At 39.8% G+C, this 17,893-nt stretch overlaps 1 protein-coding gene across 1 annotated transcript; it reads left to right on the forward strand.

Annotated features, from left to right (window-relative positions):
- The first annotated feature begins 1,498 nt into the window (after positions 1 to 1,498).
- Positions 1,499 to 9,293, forward strand: LOC108884023 (rac GTPase-activating protein 1). The gene is made up of 17 exons (XM_018677630.2): positions 1,499 to 1,672; positions 2,051 to 2,159; positions 2,689 to 2,891; positions 3,084 to 3,238; positions 3,427 to 3,496; positions 3,649 to 3,702; positions 3,841 to 3,918; positions 4,062 to 4,179; positions 4,364 to 4,512; positions 4,649 to 4,813; positions 4,921 to 5,016; positions 5,202 to 5,400; positions 5,513 to 5,618; positions 5,771 to 5,903; positions 6,548 to 6,656; positions 6,818 to 6,926; positions 7,711 to 9,293. Exons 2-17 carry the CDS (start codon positions 2,075 to 2,077, stop codon positions 7,784 to 7,786), a joined length of 1,905 nt encoding a protein of 634 aa, XP_018533146.1. The 5' UTR covers positions 1,499 to 1,672; positions 2,051 to 2,074; the 3' UTR covers positions 7,787 to 9,293.
- Positions 9,294 to 17,893: the final 8,600 nt, after the last annotated feature.

The raw sequence follows: 17,893 nt of genomic DNA on the forward strand, positions 1-17,893 counted from the left end.
TGGTAACGTGCCTTTTACAGTATGTTGTCTGATCTAATGAATAATAAATTAAGACCTAATTGTACTATGTTGTAAACATGCACTTAAAACCTGAAAGGAACTGCTCTGTTTTGCAAATTTTATTATTTCCCATTTTTCTCTTAGTAAAGTGCTTGGTTGATTATACTTGCAGACAGCAGTAATAGTTCACTCAGTTTAGGAGAGGGCAAATAGTGATTGGTGTAAAAAGAGAAGTCTGGCAGTTAAATGATCTGTGACCAGAGGAAATGTACATATAGAGATGAATAATTGATGAAGACAGAGGGTGCATATTGACTGACAGATCCTATTATCTCATATCAACTCTAATGGCCTGCAGTGTTCAGAAGACACACGTACACAAACACACACGCAATGTTCTGGGGGCAAGTGTAATGCTAAACCAGACAGCCAATACATTAAAAAATCATACAGACACACACAAATCATAGCCTGATTTTAGTTGTTTAAAAAATCCAGTGTGTTATGGATACATAAATGTAAGTAGTTTGCATTTGATTTAGGATGGGTGCATGTGTATGTGTGTTACCCTCATTAAATGTTGCACAGTAGAGCTGCTGCTGCACCTAGATATGCCATCCGTGGCTGATTAATGATGCTATTGTGTGTATCCCATATGCCATGCCCATGACACACACAATCACTGACTGTTTCAAAGGATTTTATGATTTCACACAGGCTGAACCATAGTTATGTAGCACACACTTTGGGAGAGCAGGAGGCACAGCTACTGGACTGACTCACCTTGAGCAAAAAAATCAAAGTTATTGATATCACTAATGAGGTTACTAGGTACAGTTAATAAGTTGGAAGCAGATGTTTTAAAGAAAGTGACCTCAAGCACAGATCTCATGTCAAAAGAGATTCTTTAAACTACAGACCAATCCTAGTTGCACACAAAATTTGAACAAGAGATTCCTATCTGAATGTTATGTTGTATTTCTATACTATTCTGGATCATTACCATGTATTAATATATTACAGTGGTCATCCATAATGTCATGGAGAACCTCCAGAGTCTTGAAATGGTCACAGTAGTTCATTAATTGATAGGAAGATGAATTAATAAGAACATTAACAAATCAATATGCTAATCAAGTCAACGGGTGAATTGTAAAAAATGTATGCATGATGACATAAAATCAATACATTATTTTTTTTAATTGACCTACTTATTGATTGATATATCAAGTAATAAAATGTTGCAGTCATTTTTGTTTATATTGTACAGTGAGATTTCAGTTAATGCTGCTTGCTACAAGTATTTCTAAGACTAATGATAACTGTGTTTTGAATATTCTAGTGAATTATGCTGAGACACCTCTAACCTCCTGAGTGACTCAAATTTATTTCCATGACCCCGCTGCAGTTACAACTCAGGATGTGTGGGGGGCGATAGAGCGCCCGGTCTACCGCTCCACCACGAGGCGAAGAAGAAAACCGGCGCTGATTTTGAACTTTGGAGAAGTATGTGCAAACTTTATCAGACAGGTGTGGCTCTGCTGCTGCTGGGGCTGGAGCTGTAGCTGGAGCTAGAGTTGGACTGGGAATAAACCACCTAACCTCTGCTTTTAACACCGGACGGTGGTAAATTACATGTCAGCCGCACTTTAGCAGGAAGAATATTGCACAGGTACGTGTTTTCCTGTTTCTTTTTCTTTCTTTTTTTTTTAAACCAACAATAGGAAGTTAGATCGTGTCAACACTAACACGCTAATGCTAACGACAGTGTGCCAGTAGCTTCATCACCGGCGCAGAAACGTTAAAACAGGCGTAACATGATTTTAGTTATTAAGCCTGTGAGCTATTCTGCTACTAAACATAAGTAACATTAAAATAAGTTACGTTGTGTTTTGTTCGTACTATAATTTAGTTATCGTTTCATTAGTTTGATGGCTAAGTAGTCATACAGTGTTAACTACAGTGTAAAACACCACCGAAATAACAATAAGTAACATTAGCATTATCATCCATATGTTCACCCTGCTAATCTAACTAAATCTGGCTTTAGCTAACCCAGCTGCAGTGAGACACGATGGAGTCGACTGCGGTGAACCTGTACAACCAGTTCCAGAGTCTCATAACCCAGGTGGAGGGTCTGAATGAGGGCATTGAACCACGTAAGTTATTTCCACAGTTTGTGTTGGTATTTCCCACCTCTCAAGAAGTCTGCCAGTGAAACACAATGGAGTTGTAAGTGCTTGTGTCGCGTTAGTGTAGTCAAACTAGTCTGCTGAGGCACGGTGCTGTCGTTAGGAGTAGTAATAAGCTGGATGCGTTTTTATACTGTTTCCATCCAAAAATGTGTTAGTTGGTGCAAGGAATAATTAACCACAAACGATGAATGCAGGGCAATGCTGGGTACAGAGCTTCTGGTTTAGTAAGTGGAGTCTGAGAGCTACAGTGCAGCAAACATTTACATGTGAATGGTACAGATAATGCAATTCATTTCCATTGTAAATAAAAGGAAAGCACTGCAGCACTTTACAGCAGAGCACTCTTGTCTTTTTGTGCTCTGTCCAAAGGTAATTAGCATCATTGCCACTATAATTAAAGGATTTTTGGGGACTTAAGACACATCACCACCACAAGGGATGTGTTGGTGTACGGCAGCAATACAATTTTTTTTTATTCGTTTGTCTTATTCAGAGTTCCTCCAGATGGCAGAGAACTTTGAGGAGTGTCGTAAGAAGTGGCTGCGGGTTGGTGAGGAGCTAGTTTCCTGTAAAGAGATGCTGGCTAAAGCAGAGACTGAGAGAGGAGCCTTGGAGGTCAAACTAAAGCATGCTCGCAACCAAGTGGATGTGGAAATCCGCAGACGGCAAAAGGCTGAGACAGTCTATGAGAAGCTGGTTAGTGTAACAGTATTTACAGGTTACACCGCCTCTCATTTACTTGCATTATTGTGTATGAGATACTCTATATTGCAATATAGAAAAGAAAAAACAAGCTATCTAACAAATAGTAACTGCTCATTATAACTACATAATTCCTGGCTGTGACTATTTTTGTGTTTGCCTACTTCTGATTTGTGGGTTTAACAGGAACGACAGCTACAGCTGATCCGGGACCTGCTGATTTCAGAGAACAATGGCAGCAGTGTTCACCTGAGCGAGGAGCAGCGCTCGGCCCTGGCCTTCCTCAGTGCCCATTCCCAGGCAGCCCAGGCTGCTAACAGCAACCTCAACTCTAGCCGAAGGTTAGACCTTCCTAATATAGTTCATGCATAGTACACTGCAGAAGACAGAATTTAATATGTGAATATTAGTTCATATATTAAAGCTTTTCTATTTCACCACAGCACCGTGTGATTCTGTAACTAGCCATGGACACAATAAGTACCTTGAAAAGAAGAAAATTAAATACTAACTTTAATCTATCTTACAGGTTAAATACCATTGATGAGTCGGCTTCTTTGCTGTCAGACATCAGCTATGACCAAACGGACGACTCTCTGGTATAATGATCCATTTTACAGTGTTTTACCGATATACTTAACAAGAACTGCCAATTTGAGGGATAAATAGTGGGACAACAGTGTTCAGTGATGGACACCAATAATAACTTGACTTTTCAAGTACTATGGTCTTTTCTCCACTTTTCCTTTAGGATTGGGATTCCTCTGCAGTGAGGACTGTGAGACTGCGGAAACGGCAGAAACGAGTGAGTGATGCCTTAAAGGCAGTTGGTGGTCTCATGTTTAGTATTCACCAACACAAGTTTGTCTTGCTATTTCTGGTACAATTTCTCATCAGCCAATCAATGAGAAAGTCCTTTTAAAAGTTACATTTTAATTCACAGCGTTCTTCCAGAAAACTCCTTGAGGTTCCTCCACAGGCTATGAAGAAACCTCGCTCCACAGGACGCACATCAGATAGGGTAATGCTGACCTCTGCAGCTAAATGTACTATATAACACTAACATCTGACAAAACAGTCGGTCTATAAAAATATAATAAATACCAGAAAAATAAAATGGCAATCAAGAAAAGAGCATTAAATATCTTTCTTTATATGATTCAGATGAATGAGTCAATCGTGGCCAAAACTACCATCACTGTGCCTGTAAATGGAGGTGCTGTCGAGGCTGTCTCCACCATTGAAACTGTGCCATACTGGACACGCAGCAGAAAAAGGAGTGGTGAGAATTTTGTAGACGCCCCTTTTAAAAAAAAAAAAAAAAAAAAAAAACTTTGAAACATAACAACAAAATTGACTACGATTCTGACTAAAACATTGTGCGGTCTGAATTTTGATTCATTTTTGCCAGTTGAGTTTTTTTCCACTCTTTTTGGGATTTGACTGAGGTGTGATTGTGTCTACAGTCGCTCCGGCGTGGGGTGATACAACCACCACAGACCAATCTGAGACTGCCAGCGAGGCTCCCAGCACACCAGTTCAAGATTTCCCAGCCCAACTCCGAACCCCCAAAGCTAATAGTGGAGGAAAGAAGCACCACTTCATCCCCAAAACAGTAAGACTGTATACTTATTGTAGTCAGAGTTCAGTGATTTAAACTTTATATCTACCTGCGTCAGCTTCGCAAGGTGGTTTCCCTTATTTAAGTGTAACCTATTCAACTCAGACACTCTGTTTTCTCTATCGCCAAGGTGATCAAATCTGAATTCTGTGCACCATGTGGTAGAAGAACAAAGTTTGGCAAGATGTACCTACGCTGCCAGGACTGCAGGGTTGTGACCCATCCAGAGTGTCGAGAGCGCTGTCCTTTGCCCTGTAATCCCACAGCTGTTAACACTCCTCTCAAAAACACAGAGGTAGATTTTTCTAATTGCTTTATGAACCCTTTTCCACTGCATAATATTCTATACTTTTCTATTACTTTCATGTTATGTACTTAAAAGCTGATGTGTTTTGTATGTAGGCCACCCTGGCTGACTTTGCTCCAGTCACCTCCCCAAAGATCCCAGCTTTGGTTATCTACTGCATTAAGGAGATTGAACACAGAGGCCTACATGAGGTGAGACAGACTTCATTACAGTCCTTGTTTACTTGTCATCTCCATGTTAATGCTCTGATCCTTTCCCTTGAGCAATGATAATAGATAATTCCTTCTCTAAGTAGGTATCTCATTCAGTGGTAATACAGTATCACAGACGACCCAGACAATGAGGTTTAGTTTCTTTTATCTGTTCCTTGCCGCAGGTTGGCCTGTACAGACTCTCTGGCTCTGAGCGCATGGTGAAAGAGCTGAAGGAGAAGCTGATTAGAGGAAAGACTCTGCCTCCACTTAACAAAGTAGAAGACATCAACATCATTACTGGTGTCCTCAAAGACTTCCTCAGAAACCTTCCAGAGCCACTGCTCACCTTCCACCTCAACAAAGCCTTCATTGAAGCAGCTGGTGAGTTTCTGAGACTTGCAGAATCACTTGCAGAGGATTGCTGCAAATCTTTTGGATAGAGGGAACAGCCATACACAGGCATATTAACTGACTGGTCTTAATGTTTTTGTAGAAATTCAGGATGACGGCAACAGTCTGGCCATGTTTTACAAGACTATTAGTGAGCTGCCTCAACCCAACCGAGACACTCTGGCCTGCCTGATGATTCATCTGCAAAAGTAATTTATTACACTTCAAAAAGGCTTTGTTTTATCTTGTTTTTACATCAGAATCAAGTATGTTGTCACCCATCTACATCTGTGGAGTGCAGGTCAGCTTGCACTGTTGAAAAGGCTGTGAAATTTCATTTCCCACTAATTTCTTTCCCCAGGGTGTCTCAGAGTGTGGATACCAAAATGGATGTGAACAACCTGGCCAGGATCTTTGGCCCAACCCTTGTGGGTCATGCTGTTCCCGACCCAGACCCTATGACCATCCTGCACGACACAAGTAGACAACCAAGGGTAAAATGAATGAGAATGAAGTGATAATACATTATGAACCCTAGCCCAGTGTTTCTAAAGTAGCACATATTCAGTTCAGTCTGAATCAAGTTTTACATCTGACTCACAAGAGGATCCATACCAATTAAAAGAAAAAGCAAGACATTACATTACAAGACACTACAATTCATCATTCAGTTAAATATGTTGGTTATATTTTAGGTGTTTTCTGAGCCTGGATAGTACCAAGTGCAGCTTTTCCTATGGCTAGTTAAAGCCTCTATGATGCAGTTGTCTTCAGAGGAGCCTCACACATAGGCACAGTGTTTCTACACACCACAGACTACAGGTTACTTTATCTAAGAGATAAGCCTGACACATAGGTGTACAAAAACCTCTAAATAATGAACATTTAACAGTGACAGAAAACATACTGACCTTGCAAAGCAACATATTGGCCTGAGCAGTTTACAACACTAAATATACTGAATAATAAATATAAATATCCCTCATTTAAATGATCAGTGAGGAAAGTTCCTTGTATGTCATGAAGAGGAATACTGCACATAATCTGTCAGTCTCAGCTGTATATGGTTATTTTGTGTTATTTCTGTTCTTTGGGCTGGGTTTTTACAACTGGTTTTCAATGTTTATTCTGTCTCTAGGTGATAGAGCGTTTGCTCAGTATTCCAGCCAGCTACTGGAGCCAATTTGCCTATCCAGATAATACAGCCATGGACAATGCTCACCAGTTTGATACTCCAGATCACAAAGGTAAATCTCCAAAAGCTACACTGAAATAAACATGATGAAGATTAACAGCCTAAGATTAAGACAGTGTGTTTGAACGGTTTGTCATTGTTTAGCCTCTGTATACAGCCTCGTTGATTTATAAAAAACAGAGCTGACTCTGCTGATCTTTAATTTATCTGTAGTGAGCATACTGGGACCAGTGACCACTCCCGAGCACCAGATGATGGCTAAAACACCTTCCTCTAGCTCGCTGTCTCAGCGCATGATGCAGACCCTCTCCAGCACCACCATGTAAGTTCTGTTCTGTAATTCTGCTACATACAAAATTGAAATAAAGCACATCTGCAGTCTTCATATGTCATTTAGCCTTATCCATGATATTAGCCATATCAAATTATCATGTAAATTCTTCTACAGCTACAGCTTTTTCTTTGAGAGCAAGCCTAGTATTGATTTGTTAATACTGGATAAAGTTATCTTGGATAGCTGTCTCTAATATGGCTGTAAAAACTATATACAAGTGGCTCAACATTAATTTGTGAGCCCCTGCACAAAGAAACTTGATTCTGTATCATCTCCAAAAAAAAAAAAAAAGTCAAATTCCTCCTACAGCTCATTTACAGTTTTTCATCTCTAAAGAGGACTGTGAAATTATGATTTTTAAGAAAACATTACTATAATTTATTACTGCATGGACACTGTACTAGATGTGTATGTATTTATGTAACAGAGGAATTTAATTTAATTCTATCTTTCCATGTTTGAAGTCTTTATACTATGCTTTATACTATGCTGTCTCATGAGCATAGTTAGCTTTAGCATATTTTAGCTTATATATTAATTTTACAAACAACGGCTCCACATCCATTTTAAGCTTTGAACAGAAAAATCCAACTTGGCGTCAAGTCATCAACAATCAAATACAGCTAACTTAGTTGCTCACATATGAAGACTGCATTCCCATGTTTACATCTCAACATTCATCTTCAGTTGTACTTCCTAATGTGTTTGCTAACATTACAATTAATAAGCTTATAATATTACTGTTTCCCTCTCCACCCCTGCCCCTCCTTAGATTTGGGAGCAAGAGCAAAGCAACAGCTGCCTCTAACCGTCAGGGCAACTTCTTCGCTTCTCCACAGCTGAAGTAATGTAGGAGATTTTTTTTAAAAAAGAAAAAAAAAGCTTGCCCATATTGTACTTTGGGGTTACTTACTGCAATAACCATATATATATTCACATAGTTGTATGGGAAAACTACTGTGCAATTTTAGCATGTAATAGTTTTATATCAGAATTTTTTACTCAAGTGTTTTGACAAAGACTTTCCTGCCAGTTTTTTTCTTTGAAAAGATTCCTGCTCAAGTGTTTAAGTTTGCTTTTATATCTTTGATTACTAATGATTAAGTACTGGCCAGCACTGTGGTCCCAATCTATGTGATTATAAGAGGTTTAACCAGCTATTTTTAACTAATTCAAGGATCACTATTTTCTATTAACACTTGGCATTGATGTTCCCTAAGCTATGTAGTCATTGGTGCTTATCCATCTTTGAACCTGTGGTTGTAACCACAGCAACAGGGATGCACAAGCACACATGAGATGATTGGACAAAGAGAAAAGAAGTCGTTTTATTGGCCAGTGTGTCTTCGTCTTTTGGTTCTTTCTCTGGTTGCCTTTTCATTGTTTTGGAAACTGACACGGTTTTCCTGACTTAACATTTTGCTCTATATATATATATATGTTGATTGTGTGATGTGACATAAAGCAATCATGACTTATATACTTTAATGTTGCTGCAATGTAAACACTGATACTGAATGGGAATAATGTTGCTTTTTTGCACTGTATGTATTTAACAATCTGAGTAACAGTATTTTCTACTTGGGAATACACACCACTAGAGGCTGCTGTTGCACCATTTCTGATATGCAAACCATAACCAATGACGACTATCTACTGTATATTATGCACATAACCTGTCAGTTACTGACACCCCTTTTTGTTATCATCAGATCATTAGAAATACCAGTACTGTGAGTTAGTCCTCCAAGCTAGGATGATTAAAATCAATATTTTCTCTCTCTCAAACCAAAGATCTGAGACTCCAATGTGTGTGGTCATCACAAAATAAAATCTGGAGCTTCTTTTAATTTATGAATGTTAACACTGATTTGCATGCACACTCCACAGTAGCTTTCTTGTACAGTCACATCACCAGTAATGCACAAGAGCCGACCTTCCCTGTGAGAAAATGTCTTCTCTCTGCTGCTCGCACTGCCACTATTACAAACTCCAGATTTTAGTGTGATGACAATCCTATAAGTTTGTTATTCTGAGGAGAGATGTTCATACTAATTACCAGTATTTACTCATTTAAACCAAATCTAGCTGTGTTTTGCCCACTAGTAAGAAATGTGCATAGTTTTAGGTTTGTTGGAGTCCTTTAACACTGCTTTGTTTTATATGTATTTTATACATTTTTTTTCTTGTACATTTATTCCATTATATGGCTCTGTTTTTCTAATGAAATGTTGTCTGACTGACTTACTTTCAAGATCTTGTGTGGACCAAATGATAATTTTCATACCTTTGTCCTAGCTAAAATGAGATCACACAAGTCCACAGTTGAGCTAAAAATAAAACATCAAAAGACTGGTTCTTTTGTCTTGGTGGGTGTTGTTCATGTATGAGATAGGCATGTGGGCGAGGGACCCTGCTGGCGACACAGGCTGTGTGGGCTTTGTTAGCAGCAATTCAACCTATTAAAAAAAAAAAACCTCTTACACCTGGATATGGATTAGTGTTACCCTATTAACTATGAGCATGTTAATGCTGTATTCATGTAGCCTTACACGTTCATTCATGTTCAACACTCTTCATCTTCATTTTCCTGGTCTAAATTCAATGTTGCCCATTATTATTCAAGATCTTCCATGAAAGAGCAAAAGCACAACGCCAGTTATTCCAAAGCCGACATGGCACTGAATGATAATGCAATTTGGCTCATTGTTCCAATAGTCATTACAGCTATTTCCATAATCTATTGGGCTGAGTGGGCAGGCGATGAGGTCCAACATTATTATGAATTAAAGCAGGGATCATTTATACATCTTATAGTTATTCCATTAACAGTTACTGTGGAGAGAGAGAGAGAGAGAAAGAGCTAAGCTCAGGCTGAACCCATTGACATACATTTTATATGGCCTCATTCAATACGGCGCCTCAGCAATGCATTAGGCCCTTTGAGATCTAAGCCCAGCTGTTCGGTGGGGTGGGGTGGAATGAAAATACGGCGTGCAAAGTTCATCCAAATTAGTGCGTTCTCGCTTCCTTTCTCTCTCGCCGTCTCGCGCACATGGAGCCGTGAATGACTGCAGAGAAGACCCTCTGAAAATGTTTGAATTTCAAATCAACATTAATAGTTCATTAGCCTGAAATAAGGTCTCCTGTGTGTCGATCTGCCCTCTCATCGGGGGATTGTGTGTTTATTTATGCTGTACGGTGCAGCATACGCTCAGCGGCTGCAGACATCAAACAGCTGGCTTGTGTACAGTGTGTCTCTGTAGCTCCATATTCCAGCGTGCCCCAGTGTGCTGTGATAGAGCTCCACTCTGCTGTGGGACCAACGAGGGCCAAATGAGTAACTAGTCCAATTAAGAGCTCTTAAATAAATTACAATGTAAGCTGGTAAACACACAACAACAACAGCACTGTTTAATTCCTCTATTTATACAGTGAACTGCAGGCAGTGACGCCAAAAGAAACAACAGTACTATTACCATCTCTGGAAGCTGAATACAATCAATACATTATTCAATTCATAAGGTTTAGTCATCACTGGTATTGATTGATTGATTGAGAATACAGTCTATACATGTCAAGCTCTTGCTGTGTAGCATGTAACGGGTGTCTGCAGCACCGCCTGTTCGAGGTCAGGGCCAATAATGTCAGCACCTCAGAGATGCCAGCTCAATAACTGCCAGTCAAATCCACCCATCTGATCATGTACCTAATCAATACGTTTGTTAAACTAAAAAGCCACGTTAACCACCAGACAAATGGTTTTTGCATGTTTCGGCTGACTACTTGTCTAGTGTTACACTGTTTTACATATTCCGTCACTAGCTAGAGGGCATTTCTGCTCACAAGACTTACTGGTGGATCAGAGAAGGAGCAGTTAGTGAGGTTCAGGGAACAAAAGCGTAACGCTGCGAATTTATAAACACGGCAACCACGACCAACATGCTGCCTACTTAGCAGGCTAAGCATGCGCTTGAAAAGTGGTCCTCCAGATTTGTTACTGACACTGTTTTCAGTGAATTATGTGACAGATTGTGTGATCAATATGCTTTCCATTTGGTGAATTAAACATACAACGCTGAAATACAAAACTATGCTCTGCCTTTAAAAACCCTGAAAAACAAGACAAGAGTCATTGTCCAATCTACACCCTCCTGTGAGGTTTTCTTTTTTTTCTAAACTGGCTTTTTGGCTTTCAGTGCTCTTGCCCTCTCACACTCCCCCCCTCCGGCTCCCTCTCCTCCCCTCCGTTGGATCGAACTGCCGTCTTAGTCGGCTACCATGCGTGGTCGATACCTTGTTACCACAGAGAAATCAATTATCTCGACCAAGCAGCAGGGGAAAGAGGCAATAATGAAAGAATGCTCCTCCTTCCCAGACGATGGCCACGGTCATTAAATATGAATTTATCATTGGCTGAGGAGATTTATGGAGCGAGATGTGGGCCCCTGAGTTCACGCTCTCTTTACAGCATAAGCTCAAAGTCTGGTTATGAGTGTCAACTAAATGGGTAACAGGTTGTCAGGCTGATCATGTTATATGTCCTAAAGCTTAAGCAGGGACTTGATTATTTCGGTCTCGGACATCTGAATGTAACTGAAATACAGGTGTGACTTTAAAACATCTTCTAAAAATACCCACAATACATAGGCTGTCTGCCAGCAACACAATGTCTTCTTACATGTGCAAATAGCACACCTTTCAACCATGTGACTGGCCCCTGTGAGGGGAATGTGAAGGCCTGAATGTGCTAAAAATGCAGGGGTATACTGAATGATAGTTGTGTAAGATGCCCCCACATTCACAGGACAGTCCAGGCTCTCATCGGTTTGATATTTGAGCGCCACTCACAGGTGGCAGAGGAGATGACAGTGATGGCTGACAGGAAGGTGGGCATGTCTACCATACCTGGTCTGTAATGAGCCATTCTGATGACTTGTTTGGCAGATGCTGCTGCTAGAAGGAGGAGGAAAAAATGCCCACACCACTACCATCACCATAGTTGGAGAAAAAGAAAAAGTGCAAATGAGAAAGAGAGAGAGAGGGAGGAAGGAGGACGGAGCAGAGAGGGAAAAATGTGTAATTCGGGGTTGCTCTTAAGGCAGCAATAAATTCCATTTTAATGGGGCACCACAAGCAGTAGCAGGCACTCAGCAGTCTGTTGTGTTTGATGCCAAATTGTGCAGAATAAACAGATTTGCTGTGCAGCTGGTCCAAACACACACTTTCTCTCTGTCTCTCTCTAACCCACCCCCAAACCCCTCCCCCTCGGTGGACATACCAGACAAGAATTAGACAAATCGTCAAAAAAAGATGGCAAGTGCTTTGATTTATTTTCTTCCACTTAACTGAGTGCTCATCTCCAGCTGTCACACACAAAGTCAAGGCAGAGTATTTGAGAGTATTTTGGGGGGGGGGCAAAAAAAAGTGCAGTGAGCTGCATTCCACTAATGAGAAACAACATGCCACATCTGGCTAATATCCTCCTCAGAAGATGAATCTTAGTGGTCATCCTGCACAAGTTGATTGTAGACAAAACTGCACACTGTCATGCCCAAGTCTGTTTCTCCAATGATTTAGCTTTCCCCTTACTTTAACCTGAGACCAAGCGTCTAACTAACCCCAACCAGTTGTTTTCTGTGATGGCTGACCTCTGATGCTTACCCTAAACAGCTGTCCTTATGATACCTAACCACAACCTGACTTAATCCAGCCACAGAGCACAACAGAATGGAAAAAGGGAGAGGAACACTATTTTGACACAATATATATAAGTAAGGCATCTGCGTTCAGAAACAACATTGCTACACTAGGTGAAATAATGCAAAAAAAGATATTTCTGCCTGTCAAGAATCCTAAAGTAACACAGAGAAATCTTTTAATAGTCCTTTAAATAAACTGACAATACAAGAAAAATTTTGACAGTATGTGAAGACAAGAAAAGTTCAGAGTATAAAAAAATGTGTGAAAGTCCTTTAAGTTTGGTCTGTCAGCAGAAACGTTAATATGAAACTCTTAATAAGAGCAGCAGTATTAATAAGATTAAGAGTCTAAAGCCATGCTAGTAACTAGTGGCTAGTGGCGCAGCGGTGTTTAAAGCTAAATACTAATATCAGCACGCTAATATAGTTACAACTAACATGCTGATGTTGAGCAGGTGTAACAGTTTGCTATGTTCATCATCTTAGCTTATCCTGTTAGCATGCATTTGCTAATTAGCACTAAACATCATGTAGCTGGGGATAATAAACCATCTCCAAAGTATTGTGACTAAAAATTTTGGCCTGATGTCGGCAAGACAGAAAAAGTTTGTTTGAATATTAGATTTCATGCCAATCCATCCAATAATTATCGAATAGTATGACATTTCAAACAAAAACAACCTTGCTAGTCCTAGTGTCACTAGCAGAAAAATATCTCCAAAGTCATGAAGACACACTAGGAAACCCGTGAATATTTGTACAAAAGTGCCGAATTATGTACTGCATGTTGAGATAATTCACAGGATGGGTGAAAATGTTTGACATGTAAGTTTGAGAGGATCACAAAAGATCAGAGTATTCCGAGTGGACGACAAAGAAAGATTTTCATCGTACAAGAAAGCTTACTGTGCTTATGACAAAAAATTGCTCTTACTCTCAAGTCACTATGATTGATCTTCTGGAGCATGAAAGTCTGTACAAAATTTCATGGAAATCCTTTTAATAATATCCATTGAGATATTTCAGTCTGGACCAAAGTGGTAGATGAACAGACAGACACTGCCAATCCTCAGACCACACTGCTAGCATGGCTAAATATAATTCCTCAAAGAATAAATATCTTCAGCGATATGGGTTTCCTTCCTGGCAGAGTGAGATCATGGCCTGTTGGCAGCATACTGTAGGGCCCTCATGGCTGCATCACCATGCACACCATTGACTGCCGCCATTGTTCCTCTGATTTATGTATTGTTTTTAGACAGTGAGCTCTCACGTGTGCATCCTCACACACACACACTAAAATACCTGTACACATGCAGCTGGGTGTTTGTGTGTGCCCTCCTGCATGAGTGCATCTGAATTCAAGTAATTTAATGTGAATGTGTGTGCACAGGTGCATGATATGTGAGAAGGGCTCTGTGCATGAATGGCTGAGCGTTTTCTAGTGAATGTGTGCAGTGACCATGTGTGCAGGTATGTGTGTGCCTCTGCCTCTGAGTTTGGGATTGTTTTTTCTGCATGGATGGACACAGCTATAAATAGTGTATATATCTCTCATATACAATATACTCATATCTTCTACGCCACACACCCCAAATCTCATCTCAGTATTTTTCGTAGTCTCTTTTCATGAGCCTCTCTTGTAGAATAGCACTGCACCACTGGCATTATCAATGGGTTCTGTAAGTTTAGCTCAGCAGCAGTGGTGAAACATTATTAAGTAATCTAGTGTTAATAATATGGGAAGCCTCTTGTGATGTTTGCCCACATCACAAAGGAAACAGGCTCTCTTAAAGAAGCTTTATCTCAACCTGTAGCATAAGAAATTAATAGGTCCCAGGTCAGTTTTCTGCTACACATCAAGATCATCTGCAGAATTTTGGATCAGTTTTTATAACATTTTCCATAATGCAAACTACAGATGAAAGCCCCACAAAAATATCACAAGCAGAGCATATTTTTCCAACAGTTCCTGTGATTTTCCTGTTGGCCACTAGAATGCACTGTTGCACCCTGTAATCCGCCTCATGTCAAGAAGCAGCTCTTCTGCAGCCGAACACACCCATTAATTTCACCCATCTCCACAACTCTATCATGTACGGTTCCCCTGTGGTTGTTAGGATATGGGAGCGGTACAGTATTGTCAGTATTTGTATGATTTGCACCACCGAAGCTTTAATTTGAACTGGTAAAGTTTTGCTTTGACTGTGGCAGCCTGCTCAGGTGACAGGTATTAACATCTTCCTCCCCTGGATTTTGCCCTCTAGGGAAAATATTAAATTGGGTGGATCAGAGTTCATACATAAATGTAAGCTGAAGAGGCACCGGCATATGTAAGAGCCTTATCACACATGTAATGCACATGTTCGTGGTTTCATCTTAACTGTGAGGTTGACAGCCGTTTACATCATGTATGCATTCTGCTTTTATCACACCCTGCATGTGTTAGTTGATACCTGTCATTAAATGTTCTATTGTCAGTTTCCATGTGATGTCCTGTTCTTCCCGAAAATGCACTGAAAGGCGTGTGTGCAAGTAGTGAATTGTACATTTAATGATTCAGTTTATTTCAAACATATCTAAAAGTTATGTTTCCAACAGTTCAGCTTGTTGTAACACCACATAGCTCATTTTTAGGGACAGTCCCTAAATTTGTAGCAGTCAGATTACGGTTTTTAAGAAGTCAAATGAAAGTTGCTCCATTTTTGTAATAATATCAGTTCAATACAAGCAGTTTTTCCTGGATTATGGTAAATAAGCCAAGTGTTTCTAAATTATTCAGTGTAATTTTGTGTGTTTATTTTTTATTTTATTTTTTTCTTTGTTTTGACACCATGGCTGTATATCTGTACAGAATGACTATGCAATATCACTTACAGCTTTTGTCAATTGCATACTCTGACAGTATCATTTTAGACATAATGACCAAAACTCCTCTGAGATCTACCTTTTCAGCACAGTCTTTACTGACAGAATCTCATGTGTTAAAATGGAAATCACTGCCATTCAAAATGCTAAGTTCAGCCTGCCAATTACACCACCAACTCCTCACATGGGCAAACACCTGCTGCTTTTCAGTTAGCAATCAAGGCTTAAGGAATAAAAGTTGGAAGGTATATGAATGCAATCCCCATGAGCCAATGCCTCCTCCTTTATACAAGCACTGGAGGAAGCATGTGGTGATGTAGCTGCTGAAGCATATCAGGGCTGAATTTGACATGCCATGATTGTATCCCTGCTGCTTGGTCAAAGTGTTGCCTGTGATGTCAGTGAGGTCCTGTGGTCAGATAAAAACAAATAGCTGGATGCAGCCAAGATTTCTTTTTCTTTCTTTCTTTTTTTTTTTATGTACAAACAGTGTTACTATGTTTCCCATTTATGAAACACCCCTATTAAATTCAGTTGTTTACTCCAGAAAAAAGAACTGAAGTATTTTCTGAAATATGCTCCGAAAATGTATGCATTTTCAATATTACAAAAGTATTAGATTTATCAAAAATGTTAAAAGTTACGTCTGTTCTACAAGTGGTATAAATAACAAAAAAAGCAAATAACATAATTAATATCCAAGGTAAGATCCTGATATTTTGGCCTGAGGGACTGGAGGTAAGCCTACTGTGTGTCCAAATTGAGAAGAGTGTGCACTAAATTGCATGGCAATCTGCCCATTTGACAGTCTTGATCATTAGATACTTCTTGTGTAAATGTAGACTTTTTTGAGCTGATGGTGGCATTAGATGAGTAGTCAAGGATTGCCAAAATCATTAGGAACCAGTCTCCTGGGACCACGGATATCCATACCCAATTCCATGGCAATCTGCTGGGTATTTGTCGACAAAATCTTGGTCTGGACCAAAGTCCATATGGATAAAATTACCAAATGACCAATTTTTCTGTTTTTTTACCTGTCACTAATGGAAAATAAGCACACAGGAGGAGTATTAACTCTAGCAAGACATAAACAATGTGACCTAGATATGAAAAACAGGCAATAAACATTTTAAATTTAGGGTGAAATGCTCATTTTAACTGGTTCAAGCAAAAAATGTACTCTAAAGACAGATTTCTGTTGGGTCACAACATTGATTGCAGCCCCAGACAAAATTAAATGCTCTGTGTTGTTGATCAATTCACCACCAGATTTTATCAACCTGGTTCAAGACCTTAATAAACTGGTTCTCTTTTCAGTTTGTGACAATTTAGAACTGTATCAAGATTCCAAGTCTTGTAAATGTAGGTTAGATTAGCTCTTAAGATTTCAGTGAAAGGGATGTAAATCAGATGGACCCAATATGAATGATTCAATACTTACAGAAATTGGGCCACTATTGTATCTAAATTTAGTCTTTCCAGAGGCTGATTTATAACAAGACCTAAGTACAATCCACAGACGGGTAATAAATTAAAAGAAAAACCTGAATAAATGAGTGGAGAAATAGTGAATGCAGGTACGTTCACACAGGTGCACTGCATGGTACAATTAAGCAATTAACATCCAGTCATGTTCTGTGGCATGTATAAAACTGCTGAGCAGGAACAGTTGGTCCTGACTTTGTATCAAAGGCAAGAGCTCCAGTCACAAAGACTGCTCAACTGGTTAGTGTTTCAATACGGACAGTGACTTAAGTGACATCTGCATTCAGATCTATGAGAAAGATCTGACATCAGCAAATAGGGTTGAAAATTGTGGTCGACAGCACACTTTTGACGACCATGATGCTCCTGCATCAGTGCAATGTGTGAGATGACGGAGAATGTCAATGCAGGATGTGATCAGTCGACAATTACACAAAGACAAACACAAATGCATATGATGATGATATGGCTATAGCCTTTGCAGTCACCAGATCTCAACCTAGTTGAGCACCTACGGGAGATTTTGGACCAATGTGTTATCATCTTAGCACTCTCCACCACCACCATAAAAACATCAAATGAGGGAATATCTTTAGAAATCCGGAGACTTGTAGAATCAATGCCAAGATGCACGTGAAGCTGTTCTGGCGGCACGTGGTGGCCCAACACCTCACTAGAAGGGAAGAGGATGAGACAGAAGCTGAAAGCTATCGTAGACAACCACTCTCATCCTCTCTATGCCGAGCTGAGGTGGCTCAGGACCACGTTTAGTTACAGACTCATCCAGCCACGTGCCTCAAAGCACTTGGGGGCCATAAGACTCCACAGCACCACAGCACCCAGTACCTCCTACATTCACTGACTCACAGCTACATACCACTCACAGCTGAACAATCA

This window comes from Lates calcarifer, linkage group LG12 (genome assembly GCF_001640805.2).
Source record: "Lates calcarifer isolate ASB-BC8 linkage group LG12, TLL_Latcal_v3, whole genome shotgun sequence".
In the NCBI taxonomy this organism is placed as follows: domain Eukaryota; kingdom Metazoa; phylum Chordata; class Actinopteri; family Centropomidae; genus Lates; species Lates calcarifer.

Excerpts from the sequence above, each read along its gene's own strand:
- LOC108884023 (XM_018677630.2), top strand. The coding sequence starts at position 2,075 with ATGGAGTCGACTGCGGTGAACCTGTACAACCAGTTCCAGAGTCTCATA. Across the intron at positions 2,160-2,688 it reads GAATGAGGGCATTGAACCAC|AGTTCCTCCAGATGGCAGAG; the intron begins GTAAGTTATTTC and ends TGTCTTATTCAG. Across the intron at positions 5,017-5,201 it reads AACACAGAGGCCTACATGAG|GTTGGCCTGTACAGACTCTC; the intron begins GTGAGACAGACT and ends TCCTTGCCGCAG.